The following is a 16861-nucleotide window of genomic DNA, read 5'->3' as shown; positions in this document are numbered from 1 at the left end:
CAGGAATGCGTAATAGTTTTTTTTATTGAGCCCAAATTACGGCGTGCTGTGTAAAGGCACGGGGACGAAGGCCAAACAAACAAGTAACAAGAACACAGGGGAACCCCGAGCGAGGAGTACCTCGAATAAATAACACACGCGCACAATGATTAACACACGGGACGAGACCCGTAATTATCTGCGCAATCCACAAGGGCACGAAAGCCCAAAACACACAGCACAGGTACTCACACGCACCAACGGACAATGTAACAATAATGGACAGCCCAATGGAAACCAAAGAGCACACTTATACAAGTGCTAATCAGTGGGAACAGCGGACAGGTGTGTGTAATGAAAGTTCCGGACTGATCCAAGACAATTGCAACCAACTTTCTATGGCTTGTTTAAAAAATAACAATATTTTGGAGATTATTTCGTTTTCAGATATTCTAAAGTGAGCGAGAAAAAGGCCATTCTTGAACATTGGGTGAGACATTGTTACTAATTTGTAAATAAAGCCAGTTTGTTATTTAGAATGATTTATTTCTGTTTTTAGAGCGAGAGAAACCAAAAGCCTACCATCACCTCATGGGTCTCCCGATCATGGCTGGCATGGGTATTGAACTGGCGTCTGTAGCAAAGCAGTTTGCGCTGTCTTAGACCGCTGCACCACACGGACACTGGACAATGTCTGTCATCGGGAGTAGGCTACAGGACTACAGTAACAGCAAAAGAATCCAAACATTTCCACACCCTAATTGTAGTCTAAGTTTCTCATAGAATAAAACCTTAGTGTAACAACAGTTTTAGTAAGTGATACTGATGAGTAGTAACAAAAACATGAGCGTATTTTTCCAGGTGTGTGCGTGCAGGACAGAGGAATAGCAATTCTTACACTTTTGTTCTAAATTCAATCACCTTCTTCATTGTCATTATTCAGTTCATTGAAATTAAATGTTGAAGTCGGGCACAATTATCAGTTTCTATTTGGTTTATGTCAACCATTCATTGTCAGTTAGAGACACAGTAGTGCCTTGGGACTCAAAAGCATAATCAGTGCTCTAACTCCCCCTTTCGCTGGTCTGGAGCAATGAAGTAGTGACACAGGGTACCATACAAAACCAAAAATTACCTCTAAATCCCGCAGCATAATCACAAAACTTTTAGTTGAGCAACTACTGTAGTAAAAGTAATTCTGTCTCCCTCCATTTAGTATGATGGGCGGGCCGCTGCTGTATCATACTAATTTGAGTGTCCTGGATGTACGTTTACTTTGATACGTCTAGTCTATGAGACCAGGCTGGACGGACAGACTGAAAGACAGACATGCACACACAAAGGAGAGTCGTCTTTATAAGCATAACGTTTGATTAGCTGGTTTCTTTATTAATGTACCTTCCTTAGTACCCCTGTTTGGCATGTTAAGGAGTAGAAAAGTATCTCATCTAAGGGCACTGAATCCAATTTCTCCTGCTAGGGGCAATAGGGCTTGAACCCTGCCAATGCTGCTTGCAGCAATATTTCCATATTCAATTCTGAGCTATAAAGTATGAAGGAGGTGGAGGGTGATATATTTATGACAACACCAACACTTGGACTTCACCCCCGTATTTTTCATCTTAATGTTCCCTGTCTGGGTAGCTCTCCCTCTTCAAACCTCAGGGGGAACAACAACAATGGGAGCAGCCAGGTGACTTTACAGTCAATCTCACTTTGGGCTTATCTCCACCCCCATATCACTGCAGATTAAACAGGCTGAATTAGACTGAGCTCAGCCCAGCCGTGGAGAGACATCCCTGTGGAACAACAAAGAGATGATGGGGTTCTGTTGGGACTGGAGCAGGGAGTGTGGGCCTCACGGCAGAGGCTGGGTGGGCCCCACAGTGCTGCTCTGTATCTACGGCTTCTGCTCAATGATGAGGCCCTCTGAGCCTTTCCTCACGGACTACCTCACCGGGCCATACAAGAATCTCACCACCAAACAGGTATGACACATTAACCGTTTATTCATTTAACCTTGATTTAGCTAGAGAATTCATATCACAAATTATATTTTATAATAACGGCAAATGCTTTTATGTTAATTTATTGTTGTATGACATATCCTGCCATTTTCCTTATCTTTCCACAGGTTACAAGGCAAGTGCTCCCAATATGTGTGTATTCCAACCTCTTCTTACTCATCCCAGTCTTCTTGGTGACAGATATCCTGAGGTACAAGCCTGTCATCGTCCTCCAGGCACTCAACTACATCTTGGCATTTCTGCTGTTCATCTTCAGCTCTGGTGTGGTGTTGACTCAGTGCGCCCTCTTCATTTACAGTATGGGCACCGCGGCAGATGTGGCTTACTATTCCTATATCTACAGTGTTGTCCACCCCCAGTATTACCAGAGAGTGACTAGCTATGCCAGAGGGGCTGTGCTACTGGGCTACGCAGCGGGAGCCATGTTGGGTCAACTCTTGGTGTCCCTGGGAGGGGTTTCCATCTACTGGCTCAATGTCATTACCCTGGGATCCCTCTGTGTGGCGCTGTTGGCTGCCCTCCTCCTACCCATGCCCCAGAGAAGCCTGGTCCTGGGGGGGACTCAGAATGATAACGGCCCATTCGAGGAGGTTGTGTCCAGTTCATGTGGATCCTGGGTTGTGTGGTGGCTGAGGAAGGGGATAAGGACCGGCAGGGGGGAAATGAGAGCTCTGAAGAGGTTGGTGGTGGATTGTAAAGAGTGTTACTCCTCTATGGCCGTGCTGTTCTTCTGTGTGTGGTCAGCCATGGGGAAGTGCGGCTACCACCAGATCACAGGCTACGTGCAGCTACTCTGGGCATCCAAACAGCCCCAATACAACTTCACAGAATACAACGGAGGGGTGGAGGCTGTCGCCACACTCTCAGGTAACATAACGATTCACTATAACACACTCGTCACATGACTCTTGGTAACACGCTGGAGTTAACCTGTTGGGGATAGGGGGCAGTATTTGCACGGCCGGATAAAAAACGTACCCGATTTAATCTGGTTACTACTCCTGCCCAGTAACTAGAATATGCATATAATTATTGGCTTTGGATAGAAAACACCCGAAAGTTTCTAAAACTGTTTGAATGGTGTCTGTGAGTATAACAGAACTCATATGGCAGGCAAAAACCTGAGAAGATTCCTTACAGGAAGTGGCCTGTCTGACCATTCCTTGAGCTTCTTGACTCTGTTTATTGAAGACTGAGGATCTTTGCTGTAACGTGACACTTCCTACGGCTCCCATAGGCTCTCAGAAGGCGGGAAAAACCTGAATGATGTAATTTCAGCCCCAGGCTTAAACACATTAGCGCTTTTGGCAAGTGCTCTATCAGAGGACAATGGGCTTAGGCGCGTGCACGAGTCGACCCCATGTTTTTATTTTCTATCGTCTCTGAACCTAAACACAGATTCCCGGTCGGAATATTATCGCTTTTTTACGAGAAAAATGGCATAAAAATAGATTTTAAACAGCGGTTGACATGCTTCGAAGTACGGTAATGGAATATTTAGAATTTTTTTGTCACGAAATGCGTCGTGCGCGTAACCCTTATTTACCCTTTCGGATAATGTCTTGAACGCACAAACAAAACGCCGCTATTTGTTATTGAAGTAGAAGTCCTGGGAGTGCATTCTGACGAAGAACACCAAAGGTAATAACGATAAACGTTCACAAAAAACATAACAATTATTTTAAGAATTATAGATACAGAACTCCTCTATGCACTCGATATGTCCGATTTTAAAATAGCTTTTCGGTGAAAGCACATTTTGCAATATTCTCAGTAGATAGCCCGGCATCACAGGGCTAGCTATTTAGACACCCAGCAAGTTTAGCACTCACCAAAGTCAGATTTACTATAAGAAAAATGTTATTACCTTTGGTGTTCTTCGTCAGAATGCACTCCCAGGACTTCTACTTCAATAACAAATGTTGGTTTGGTCCCAAAAAATCCATTGTTATATCCAAATAGCGGCGTTTTGTTCGTGCGTTCAAGACACTATCCGAAAGGGTAAATAAGGGTGACGAGCATGGCGCATTTCGTGACAAAAAAATTCTAAATATTCCATTACCGTACTTCGAAGCATGTCAACCGCTATTTAAAATCAATTTTTATGCCATTTTTCTCGTAAAAAAGCGATAATATTCCGACCGGGAATCTGCGTTTAGGTAAACAGACGAAAGAAAATAAAGCATGGGGTCAACTCGGGCACGCGCCTAAACCCATAGTACTCTGATCGGCCACTTGCCAAACGCGATAATGTGTTTCAGCCAGAGGCTGCCTCGATATCATTCCGCTTTTTCCCGGGCTCTGAGAGCCTTTGGGAGCCGTAGGAAGTGTCACGTTATAGCAAAGATCCTCAGTCTTCAATAAAAAGAGCCAAGATGAACAACAACTTGTCAGACAGGCCACTTCCTGCATGGAATCTTCTCAGGTTTTGGCCTGCCATATGAGTTCTGTTATACTCACAGACACCATTCAAACCGTTTTAGAAACTTTAGGGTGTTTTCTATCCAAAGCCAATAATTATATGCATATTCTAATTACTGGGCAGGAGTAGTAACCAGATTAAATCGGGTACGTTTTTTATCCGGCCGTGTCAATACTGCCCCCTAGCTCTAACAGGTTAAACCACATATTATCTCCACTTTCACTCTCCTAACAAATGTTGTTTAACATTGAACTTCAAGAGGACTGTGTATCATCAACTATTACACTTTATACCCCTTTTAAGGAGATCCAGGACTACACATACACTATCGTTCAAAAGTTTGGGGTCACTCAGAAATGTCCTTGTTTTTTAAAGAAAAGCAAATGTTTTGTCTATTAAAATAACAAAATTAATCTGAAATACAGCATAGACAGTGTTAATGTTGTAAACGACTATTGTAGCTGGAAACGGCAGATTTTTTATGGAATATCTACATATTCCATTATCAGCAACCATCACTCCTGTGTTCCAATGGTACGTTGTGTTAGCTAATCCACATTTATCATTTTAAAAGTGTAATTGATCATTAGAAAACCATATTGCAATTATGTTAGCACAGCTGAAAACTGTTGTTCTGATTAAAGAAGCAATAAAACTGGCCGTCTTTAGACTAGTTGAGTATCTGGAGCATCAGATACTGGCCAGAAACAAATAACTTTCCTCTGAAACTCGTTAGTCTCTTCTTGTTCTGAGAAATGAAGGCTATCCCATGCGAGAAATTGCCAAGAAACTGAAGATCTCGTACAACGCAGTGTGCTACTCCCTTCACTGAACAGCGCAAACGGGCTCTAACCAGAATAGAAAGAGGAGTGGGTGGCCTCGGTGCACATCTGATCAAGAGGACGAGCACATTAGAGCGTCTAGTTCAAGAAACAGACGCCTTATAAGTCCTCAACTGGCAGCTTCAATAAATAGTACCCGCAAAGCACCAGTCTCAACGTCAACAGTGAAGAGGCGACTCCGGGATTCTGGCCTTTTAGGCAGAATTTACCCAATGCACACCATTAATTACACTGGCTAATTACCTGTACTGTCTATTGTCTCCAGATGGCTCAGACCAGCTGGAACTCGTCACAGACCGGCTTTCCTTTAGCTTTTTAGCTCTGAAACGTTCCCATATATCCCTGGAAACCACAGGCAATTACTGTGTTTAAATTACATCCTGCTTCATGTCTCCACTTTATACATTCTTCCGGTTGACATTTTTATCACAGTTTCTATGTGTTTGACTAAGTAAATTCACATTTGCCAATGTTTGATGCCCAGTGCAGTCAAAAATGAGATTTTCCTGTGTTTTTTTTAATATTTCCACACTATGGGGTTGGAATAATACTGTTAAATTGTGAAAATGGTGATAATGCCCTTTTAGTGTAAAAGCTGTTTGAAAAGACTGCCTGAAATTTTGGTGGGATGGAGTTTTGGCCTTCCATGGTGACATCACCATGCAGTAAATTAGTTAATACTCCAAAAAGAAAGAGAGTTCCAAACTTCTCCGTCAATAACAGCTATATGACAATGAACTTGGCAATAGGAATGTTATTGGAAACAGATTGGTGAAAAGCATGAACCACGTTTGTTTTGCATGAACATGTAATATATTCCTGCTATCAAAAACCCTTATCCTCTTCACATATGAGTTCTACAAACGTTGGAGTTATAACCACCAGTGTTATCAGCATAAACTCATCCACTCCAAACAGCACACAGTTCATAGAAAGGTCAAACCCTTTGACCTTTCTATGAACTGTGTGCTGTTTGGAGTGGATGAGTTTATGCTGATAAAACTGGTGGTTATAACTCCAATGTCCTCTCCATCCATCTTGTCTCTAAAACCTCCTGCCAGGATCAAAGGAATGCTCTGTAATACAAATTACCAGGAATGTGTCCCTGCTTATTCCTTTCAATGTATGTAATTATCTGACTCTCATGGAGGGATTAAAGACAACGCTAAGCTATTAGCAGGTCTATCTCATAACCCTCTTCAGATGGAAGGCCTCTCCTTCTCCTCCCCCTCTTTATCCTCCTCTCCTTTTCCTCTCTTCCTCCCCTCCTCCTCTCCTTCTTCAGAATAAGATTAATTCCTTCAGGTGAAACTGTACTCTCCTCAGGCCCAGAAACTGATTAAATACATCTCTAATACAGAGAGCGGTCAGCAGTGCTTATAAACCAGTTATTATTGATCTGCCAAGGCGGGATGGGCCAATGAATATAGGCGTTATGTAGGATTACAACAAGCCCAAACTAGCTATAGTAGCCTATATCGCGTTAGCATCACAGTGGTCATGTCTCTTTCATTGTTACAATTCTGACTTAGAGTTTATGTATGGACTACTCTATAGCCCAAAAGAAACATGATCAGTGGTGTATTTGGTTAAGGACTTTTTTACTGCATTCACCTCAGTTCTACCAGATTAGTGAGATTGTATCTACCTGTGTTCCAGGGGCGGCAGCCTCCATAGCTGTGGGCCATGTGGCTCTGGACTGGTCAGTGTGGGGGGAGCTGGTCCTGGGTGTGTTTACTGCTCTGACTGCTGGAGTTCTTTACCTGATGGACCTGACCAACAGCATCTGGATCTGCTACGGCTGCTACGGACTCTTCAAAACCATCTACATGGCGCTCATCACCATCTGCACGTAAGAGATATTTCAACCATAGGAAATATCAAGTTTAGGGACTGGGCAGTCAAGCAATCAATCAATCATTATTTTACTGTACAAAGTAGAATCCTGACAGAGGTGACTCTATGTCTAATGATTCCCTTTGTGTGTCTCTGTCAGGTTCCAGATAGCCCAAGGCTTGAGCAGGGAGCGCTATGCCCTGGTGTTTGGTGTAAACAGCTTTGTGGGCATGGCCCTGCAGAGTCTTCTCACAGCCATTGTAGTCAACACCAAGAGCCTGCAACTCACAATCACCTCACAGGTACAGCAAAGAGAATTACACTGACTACCACACACACATATACTCACCTCACTGAAATGGAATAATCTTACAAGCAATTACTGACAGTTACAGTTTGCAAGAAAATACCAAAACATCAGAAAAAGTGGTAGGTATTGTGTAACTACTTGTACTTTTTAGCTTATAACATAGTAATAACAGCAACATGTTGTTAGTTACACTGGTAGTTACTGTGTTATAATAATTTTGTAATGTAGCCTAATAAGAGTGTTCCTCTCATTTCCTTCCCCCATGCAGTTCTTGGTCTATGCCAGTTACTTTGCTGCCATGGTCGTGTTGTTCCTTATCAGAGGAGTGTATACTCTTCTCCAGAGCCGATTGATGGAGCTCATCCCAGCTGAGGGCCTATCAGAGAGAAGAACATGACCTGCCAAAAGTCTCACCTCTGGCATGACACTCAAACAAAGGGAAAAAACATACAGCACTGCCACCACACCTAGCCAAAATGGAGAACAAACCGATGCAAAGGATACACAACCACCTGTATTACAATTATTTATGTCCAAGGAGTGCAATATCTGTATTTAGCCACAAGACAGCACTGTAACCTTATGAACATGGCCAATATTGTTTCAAGTTTCCAGCTGACTCTTTACGAGCCTGAGTGCAAGTCTGTTTCTGCCATAGAGATTCTATTCAATTACTAGAGGGACTATGTCATAAACCATTAATGTTCCAGAATGAAGTGAAAAGGTCAGCCATATTGTTCAGGGAAAAATCCAAACCAGTCTAATTACAATTAATGTCAGTAGAAGCATAATCCTGAGTTTACTTATGCAGGAAAATAAAAGTAAGGCATGTGATTTATCAGAAATTGTGTAATAGAATTATTATAAACATAAAATATTGTCATATAATTATAAATACAGTTTTTACATGTATTTCTTGGAATGCTGCGAGTGCTATTATATGATACAATATCAGAACTTGTTGCATTTACAACTTGTCTAAGTCCAATCATCAACTGATTTCAGCCAGTGTTTGGCTGTAGATGGACTGCATTGTTTGAATTGAATGTTGGCATATTGGCAGTTAATTAAAAAAATGTAATAACTCCTCTGAAACTGTATGGCTAGCTAGCTAACAAAGATACAGTGCAGATAAATTCTTCAAATTATTTTTTTACAGAATATCTTATACCAGCACTGGCACTGACCTTTATACCATCATAAGAAGGTTCATGTCCATTCTAGTATTCTAATTCTTAATTATATGGTTTCTGCAATCTTGCCAACTCCTACTGGAATTGTAATTTAATGTCAAGTTAAATTACAATGACAATGGGGTAGGCACAAGTAAAATCTCATCTGGGACCAGGCTATCTTTTTATAACATCACTGGAAAATAGTATTTTGAATATATCTACAGTACCCTTGAAATGTATGTGCCAAACCATATTTGCCATTAAATTCGTCCACAATCATGTTGATTAAGGTAACCACATGTTCCAGATTTTCTAGGACAGTAACGCATTCTGGCCCTTTGTCCCTACTCCCGCAACCAAATAATCATGTTCAGCATTTTATCAACAATTTCAAACACCACTAATTTTGAAAAAAAAGGTAGATTTGTCCCCGTATTTCTGTCAGACATTCCAACCTGTCTCTTGTGGTCACGCTGAGCTTATGAATCTATATATAGAAATACATTACCATTAAAAAGTTTGGGGTCACTTAGAAATGTCCTTGTTTTGAAAGAAAAGCACATTTTCTTTGTCCATTTGTCACGCCCTGACCATAGAGAGCCCTTGGTTCTCTATGGTGTAGTAGGTCAGGGCGGGACTAGGGGGTGTTCTAGTTCAATATTTCTATGTTGGTGTTTTGTATGGTTCCCAAAAAGAGGCAGCTGGTAATCGTTGCCTCTGATTGGGGATCATATTTAGGTAGCCATTTTTCCCACCTGTGTTTGTGGGATATTGTTTGTGATAGTGTTTTGTGCACTACGGCTTTCACATTTGTTGTAGTTTGTGTATTGTTTTGTTTAACCTGTTAGGGCTAGGGGGCAGTATTTACACGGCCGGATAAAAAACGTACCCGATTTAATCTGGTTATTAATACTGCCCAGAAACTAGAATATGCATATAATTTTTGGCTTTGGATAGAAACACCCTAAAGTTTCTAAAACTGTTTGAATGGTGTCTGTGAGTATAACAGAACTCATATGGGAGGCAAAAACCTGAGAAGATTCTGTACAGGAAGTACCCTCTCTGACCATTCCTTGGGCTTCTTGGCTCTGGTTATTGAAAATGTAGGATCTTTGCTGTAACGTGACACTTCCTACGGCTCCCATAGGCTCTCAGAACCCGGGAAAAAGCTGAATGATGTAATTCCAGCCGCTGGCTGAAAAACTTTAGCGCCTTTGGTTAAGTGGTCTATCAGAGGACAATGAGCTGAGGCGAGTGCACGGGGCGACACCATGTTTTTATTTTCTCTCTCTTTGTACTAAAACACAGATTCCCGGTCGGAATATTATCGCTTTTTTACGAGAAAAATGGCATAAAAACTGATTTTAAACAGCGGTTGACATGCTTCGAAGTACAGTAATGGAATATTTAGAAATTCGGATAGTGTCTTGAACGCACAAACAAAACAGAGGATATTTGGATATAACTATGGATTATTTTGAACCAAACCAACATTTGTTATTGAAGTAGAAGTCCTGGGAGTGCATTCTGACGAAGACAGCAAAGGTAAAAACATTTTTCTTATAGTAAATCTGATTTTGGTGAGTGCTAAACTTGGAGGGTGTCTAAATAGCTAGCCCTGTGATGCCGGGCTATCTACTGAGAATATTGCAAAATGTGCTTTCACTGAAAAGCTATTTTAAAATCGGACATAGCGAGTGCATAGAGGAGTTCTGTATCTATAATTCTTAAAATAATTGTTATGTTTTTTGTGAACGTTTATCGTGAGTATTTTAGTAAATTCACCGGAAGTTTGCGGGGGGGAAGGTATGCTAGTTCTGAACGTCACATGCTAATGTAAAAAGCTGTTTTTTGATATAAATATGAACTTGATTGAACAAAACATGCATGTATTGTATAACATAATGTCCTAGGTGTGTCATCTGATGAAGATCATCAAAGGTTAGTGCTGCATTTAGCTGTGATTTTGGTTTATGTGACATTATATGCTAGCTTGAAAAATGGTTGTCTGATTATTTCTGGCTGGGTACTCTGCTGACATAATCTAATGTTTTGCTTTCGTTTTAAAGCCTTTTTGAAATCGGACAGTGTGGTTAGATTAACGAGAGTCTTGTCTTTAAAATGGTGTAAAATAGTCATATGTTTGAGAAATTGAAGTAATAGCATTTCTAAGGTATTTGAATAACGCGCCACGGGATTCCACTGGCTGTTACGTAGGTGGGACGAAATCGTCCCACTGGCCCTAGAGAAGTTAAGTTTCACAGTAATAAAAGATGTGGAACTCAAATCACGCTGTGCCTTGTTCCGACCTTTTTGAAGAACGTGACAGAATATCCCACCACACAAGGACCAAGCAGCGTGTTCATGAGGTAAAGGAGTTTTGGACATGGGAGGAGATCAGGGGAAGACACGAGACCCTTCCTTGGCGGGAGTCGCAGAGGACGCAGGAAGGACAGCGACGACGCCGGGGACCGCGGCCACAGAAACCCCAAGATTTCTTTGGGGGGGGGGCACGAGGGGTGGTCGACTGAGCAGTGGGGAGTGCCAGAGCCCACCTGGGAGTCGACGGAACAGTGTGAGGAAGGATATCGGAGAGAGGGGTTAGCTAGGAGTATGCGACGTTTGGAAGAGTGTGTCATCAGTCCGGTGAAACCTGTGCCGGCTCCACGCACCAGGCCTCCAGTGAGCCTCCCCAGTTCGGGAAGTCGTGTGCCAGATCCCCACACTCGTCCTGAAAAGCCAGAGACCATCAGGGAGGCAATGGAGAAGTTGGGAGAGAGAGAGATGAGAGATGTTGGTCAGGTGTGTTCTGCACAACATTCGACCTGAAGATCCTGTCAGCAGTCTGATGCGTCATGGGCCAGCTCCCCGCATCCTCCCGGAAGAGCGTGTCACTAGTCCGGTGACACCTGTGCCGGATCCACACACCAGGCCTTCAGTGCACCTCCCCAGTCTGGTACGTCCTGTGCCTGCTCCCCGCACTCGCCCTGAAGAGCGTGTCACCAATCCAGTGCAACCTGTGCCGGCTCCACGCATCAGGCCTCCAGTGCGCATTCCCAGTCCGGTGCATCCTGTGCCAGCTCCCCGCACTCGCCCTGAAGTGCGTGTCACCAGTCCAGATCCAAGGCCGGAGCCTTCCTTTGCGCCGATGCCCAGTCCAGGCACGGTGTCCAGTCCCGCTCCAGGGCAGGAGTCTTCTTCTGCGGTGATGCCCAGTCCAGGCACGGCGCCCAGTCCAGCTCCATGGCCGGATCCGGGGTCTGGGCGGGGACTACAACCTGCACCGGAGCCGCCACCGACACTAGTCACCCCCCCCAACCCCCCCCCCCCCCAGTTGGTTTCAGGTTTTGCGGCGGAGTCTGCACCTTTGGGGGGGGTACTGTCACGCCCTGACCATAGAGAGTCCTTGGTTCTCTATGGTGTAGTAGGTCAGGGCGTGACTTGGGGGTGTTGTAGTTCAATATTTCTATGTTGGTCTTTTGTATGGTTCCCAATTAGAGGCAGCTGGAAATCATTGCCTCTAATTGGGGATCATATTTAGGTATCCATTTTTCACACCTTTGTTTCTGGGATATTGTTTGTGTTAGTGTTTTGTGCACTACAGCTTTCACGTTTGTAGTAGTTTGTTTATTGGTTTCACAGTAATAATAGATGTGGAACTCAAATCACGCTGCGCCTTGGTCCGATCTTTTTGAAGAACGTGACACCATTAAAATAACATCAAAATGATCAGAAATAGAGTGTAGACATTGTTAATGTTGTAAATTAGTATGGTAGCTATAAACGGCTGATATTTTTTATGGAATATCTACATAGGCATACAGAGGCCCATTATCAGCAACCAACATTCCTGTGTTCTAATGGCACATTGTGTTAGCTAATCCAAGTTTCAGCATCTGGAGCATCAGCATTTGTTGGTTGATTACTGGCTCAAAATGGCCAGAAACCTTTATTCTGAAACTCGTCAGTCTATTCTAGTTCTGAGAAATGAAGAAATTGTGAGAAATTGCCAAGAAACTGAAGATCTCGTACAATGCTGTGTACTACTCCCTTCACCGAACAGCGCAAACTGGCTCTAACCAAAATAGAAAGAGGAGTGGGAGGCCCCGGGGCACAACTGAGCAAGAGGACAAGTACATTAGAGTGTCTAGTTTCAGAAACAGATGCCTCACAAGTCCTCAACTGGCAGCTTCATTAAATAGTACCCCAAAACACCAGTCTCAACGTCAACAGTGAAGAGAAGACTCCGGAATGCTGGCCTTCCAGGCAGAGTTCCTCTGTCCAGTGTCTGTGTTCTTTTGCCCATCGTAATCTTTTAATTTATTGGCCAGTCTGAGATATGGATGTTTCTTTGCAACTCTGCCTAGAAGGCCAGCACCTCAGAGTCGCCTCTTCACTGTTGATGTTGAGACTGGTGTTTTTCGGGTACTGTTTAAGCTGCCAGTTGAGGACTTTAAGCTGCCAGTTCAGGACTTATAAGGCATCTGTTTCTCAAACTAATGTACTTGTCCTCTTGCTCAGATGTGCACTGGAGCCTCCCACTCCTCTTAGTATTCTGGTTAGAGCAAGTTTGCGCTGTTCTGTGAAGGGAGTAGTACACATCGTTGTACGAGATCTTCAGTTTCTTGGCAATTTCTTGCATGGAATAGCCTTCATTTCTCAGAACAATAATAGACTGAAGAGTTTCAGAAGAAAGTATTTTGTTTCTGGCCATTTGAGCCTGTAATCGACCCCACAAATGCTGATGCTCCAGATACTCAACTAGTCTAAAGAAGGATAGTTTTATTGCTTATTTAATCAGAACACAGGTTTCAGCTGTGCTAACATAATTTGAAAAGGGTTTTCTAATGATCAATTAGCCTTTTAAAATGATAAACTTGGATTAGCTAACACAACGTGCCATTGGAACACAGGAGTGATGGTTGCTGATAATGGGCCTCTGTACGCCTATGTAGATATTCATTTAAAGATCAGCCGTGTCCAGTTACAATAGTCATTTACAACATTCACAATGTCTACACTGTATTTCTGATCAATTTGATGTTATTTTAATGGACATAAACTGGTTATGTTAAACACTTCTCCAATCATTAATGAGAGCTGATATTTTATTATACATCATGCAATGGGCATTGCTCATCTAACGTTAGCTACTCCATACAGTCAATTTGGCTTGCTTGCTAATGTTATGTGTGCAATCAGATTTCAGCTCAAAAGATAACAGCTGCTAGCTAGCTAGCCTTGGCCAAGATTAGCCATGCACCTCAAACACAAACTGTAGCTGATAAAATTGCCTTTCTAAGAAAAAGTTAGCTAGCTAGCACACCAGACAGACACTTTCCTTTTCGACAATCCAGAGCAAAGCAATTTAACGTTAGCTAACATTACAGACCTTACCTTATGTATTAATTCAGTACATTCCCCCTCTCTCCATGCAAATGTCTTCTTGTCATTATAATATAAATTTGCACTGACTGATCAATACTGATAGGTTCTAAATAAACAGAGTAAATAACTCACGGATGCTTAATCAAGCTCAAACCAAGTTTATTCACCCACTGGGTCATACAGTTGCATAAGACAAAGAACATATTAACAAAGGCACTTGTATTTAACCCTTTCTCCTATATTGAGCCCCTCCTTGCACATCTGAGCAGCCAATACACCTCTGTTGCTATCCAGAAGATTAGTGATATATGTTCTTCCTCACTTCATCTAACCTGACCTCTGCCTAAATTCCTCACTCCTCCCCAACTCACGGCTGTCATGTTGACTTGGACCAGACTTGTATCTCTACTCCTCCCATAGGATCCCTGATGGTTAACAATAACATATCCTGACAGAATGTAAAAGTTATACATTCCCCTCTCTCCCTTAGTGACATTGTCACGGTTGTCGAAAGGAGGAGCGGACCAAAGTGCAGCGTGTGTGTCGTTCCACATTTTATTTACACTGTGAAACTATGCAATACATATAAATAAACTGAATAACATGAATATCCCCGCTCTGGATAAAATGCTAAAATGACTAAAATGTAAAAAAAATCTAAAACAATGGCTTCCCTGATAGACTGATAATGTCACGGCTGTCTAGGACCAGTGGAGATGTGGAATCAGGAGCAGGAGACAGAGGGCCGGAGCAACTGTGTTTTAATAATAATAATTGCAAACGCAATAGCCGTAGGGCACAGGGCGCGTGGCGAAGTCCGCCAGGGGAAAAACACATTCCCAAAATAAGCGCACTGAAAAAAAGCGCACGGGGCGCAGCCCGGCAATATAATGGACAATAACAGCGAAAGAACAGCTTACACTCGCAACTGTCCTGAGTGGACAATAAACAATCCCGCACGAGAACCCCAACTGAAAATACACCCTAAATAACCCCCCACTAATGACAAACACAAAACAGGTGCGGGATAGACAGACAAAACCAAAAGACACAGAAACAACGATCGGTGGCAGCTAATAGGCCGGCGACGACGACCGGCCTAGCGCCGCCCGACCGAGGAGGGGCGCCACCTTCGTTAGATACTGTGACAGATAATTGGCTTCCTTCACAGCTGTAGTTGTGGTGCTGTTTAATCACCAATGGCTGAGTAAGTCCTCGTGGTGTTCTTTTTATACCTCAGGCATCAAGACAGCCTTTGTAAGGCAGCAGTCAGAGACTGCGTTCGTGGCGGCCCACTGTGAGATGATCCCCATCGAGTGGGTCTGTCAGAGGGTGGCTACTGGATCCTTCCTGAAGAGGAACCCAGGGGTCAAGGAGGGCTACAGGTTCTCCCCTCTGAAATTGGAGATGTTCTTCAAGGTGTTTGTGTATATTTGTATTTGTCCAATCATGTCCAGCATAGAAATTATCAGAGAGTCTCTCTGATAATCCAATATTCCTACTTAATTTGCACACATTAATTTTCCACTCAAGTGAAAACATTTCAAGTTAGGTGCTTCATCCATCATCAACTCATCCACCTTCATACAAATATTGGCGTGTTCTACAGTTTACATCATTATCTGAAATCTTGGTCACTATTTGTTTGTCTTAGGATGATGCCAACAATGACCCTCAGTGGTCGGAGGAGCAGCTGCTGGAGACTAAGTTCTCTCTGGCTGGGCTCAACGTCGGCCGCTGTGAGGTGGACATCATGAACCGCAGCACTGTTGCCATGTTTGAGGTTCTGGAGAGGGCCTGGGCCACCCAGAACTGCACACTGGTGGACATGAAGGTATGTGGCTCAGCACCACCCTCAGATGGGCATGGGAGGTAATGAAGTGGACCATTGTTTTGCTCTTAGTTCCCGTTAACATGCATTTCTCTGACTGTTTGACAGATTGAGTTTGGTGTGAATGTGCGCACCAAAGAGATTGTGCTTGCTGACGTGATTGACAATGATTCCTGACTGTAGATCACCGGACTGTAGATCATCGCCTGAGGCTCTATACTGCAAACCGCCGCCGGAGGTTCTGGACTGCGGACCGCCGCCGGAGGTTCTGGACTGCGGACCGCCGCCGGAGGTTCTGGACTGTGGGCCGCCTCAGGAGGTTCCGGACTGTAAAACGTCGCCGGAAGCTCTGGACTGGGAACTGTCGCCGGAAGCTCTGGACTGGGAACTGTCGCCGGACGCTCTGGACTGGGAATGCGCACTGGAGACCTGATGCGTGGGGCTGGCACAGGTGGCGCCAGACTAGTAACACGCACCTCAGGGCGAGTGCGGGGAGCAGAAACAGGACACCCCGGACTGGGCAGGCGCACTGGAGGCCTGATGCGTGTGGCTGGCACAGGTGGCGCCAGACTGGTAACACGCACCTCAGGGAAAGTGCGAGGAGCAGGCACAGGGTGTACCAGGCTGAATAGACCGGCCGGGTACGTGGGGCAGGCACAGGATATACTGGGCCGTGGAGGCACACTGGAGATCTTGAGCGTAGAGCTGGCACAACCCATCCTGGCTGGATGCTCAACCTAGCTCGACATATGCGGGGCACGGGCACAGATTGCAGCGGCCTGTGAATGCGCACTGGCGACACAGCGCGCATAACCGCATAACACGGTGCTTGCTTCGTCACTCGCTCCCCACGGTAATCACAGGGAGTTGGCTCAGGTCTCCAACCTGACTCTGCCAATCTCACCGTGTGCCCCCCCAAAACATTTTTTGGGGGGCTGCCTCTCGCACTTGACTCGTGGCTGGTATAGTGCCTCGTAATATCACCGCTCCGCTTTAGCTGCCTCAATTTCCTCTTTCGGATGGCGATACTCCCCAGCCTGACTCCAGGGTC

The 16861-nt window shown here is 44.0% G+C and overlaps 2 protein-coding genes across 2 annotated transcripts; both read left to right on the top strand.

Moving 5' to 3' along the window:
• Positions 1-1771: 1771 nt before the first annotated feature.
• Positions 1772-8870, top strand: LOC106560358 (thiamine transporter 2-like). Its single transcript, XM_014123198.3, has 5 exons — positions 1772-1967; positions 2114-2873; positions 6930-7122; positions 7267-7408; positions 7685-8870. Exons 1-5 carry the CDS (start codon positions 1797-1799, stop codon positions 7811-7813), a joined length of 1395 nt encoding a protein of 464 aa, XP_013978673.2. The 5' UTR covers positions 1772-1796; the 3' UTR covers positions 7814-8870.
• LOC106560225 (multifunctional protein ADE2-like) lies at positions 8005-15987 on the top strand. The gene is made up of 4 exons (XM_014122855.3): positions 8005-8053; positions 15220-15398; positions 15634-15813; positions 15919-15987. The coding sequence occupies exons 1-4, from the start codon at positions 8005-8007 to the stop codon at positions 15985-15987; spliced, it is 477 nt and encodes a 158-aa protein (XP_013978330.2).
• Positions 15988-16861: the final 874 nt, after the last annotated feature.

This window comes from Salmo salar, chromosome 10, assembly GCF_965601325.2.
Source record: "Salmo salar chromosome 10, fSalSal1, whole genome shotgun sequence".
Taxonomy (NCBI): domain Eukaryota; kingdom Metazoa; phylum Chordata; class Actinopteri; order Salmoniformes; family Salmonidae; genus Salmo; species Salmo salar.
This window is presented reverse-complemented; position numbering and strand designations above follow the sequence as displayed.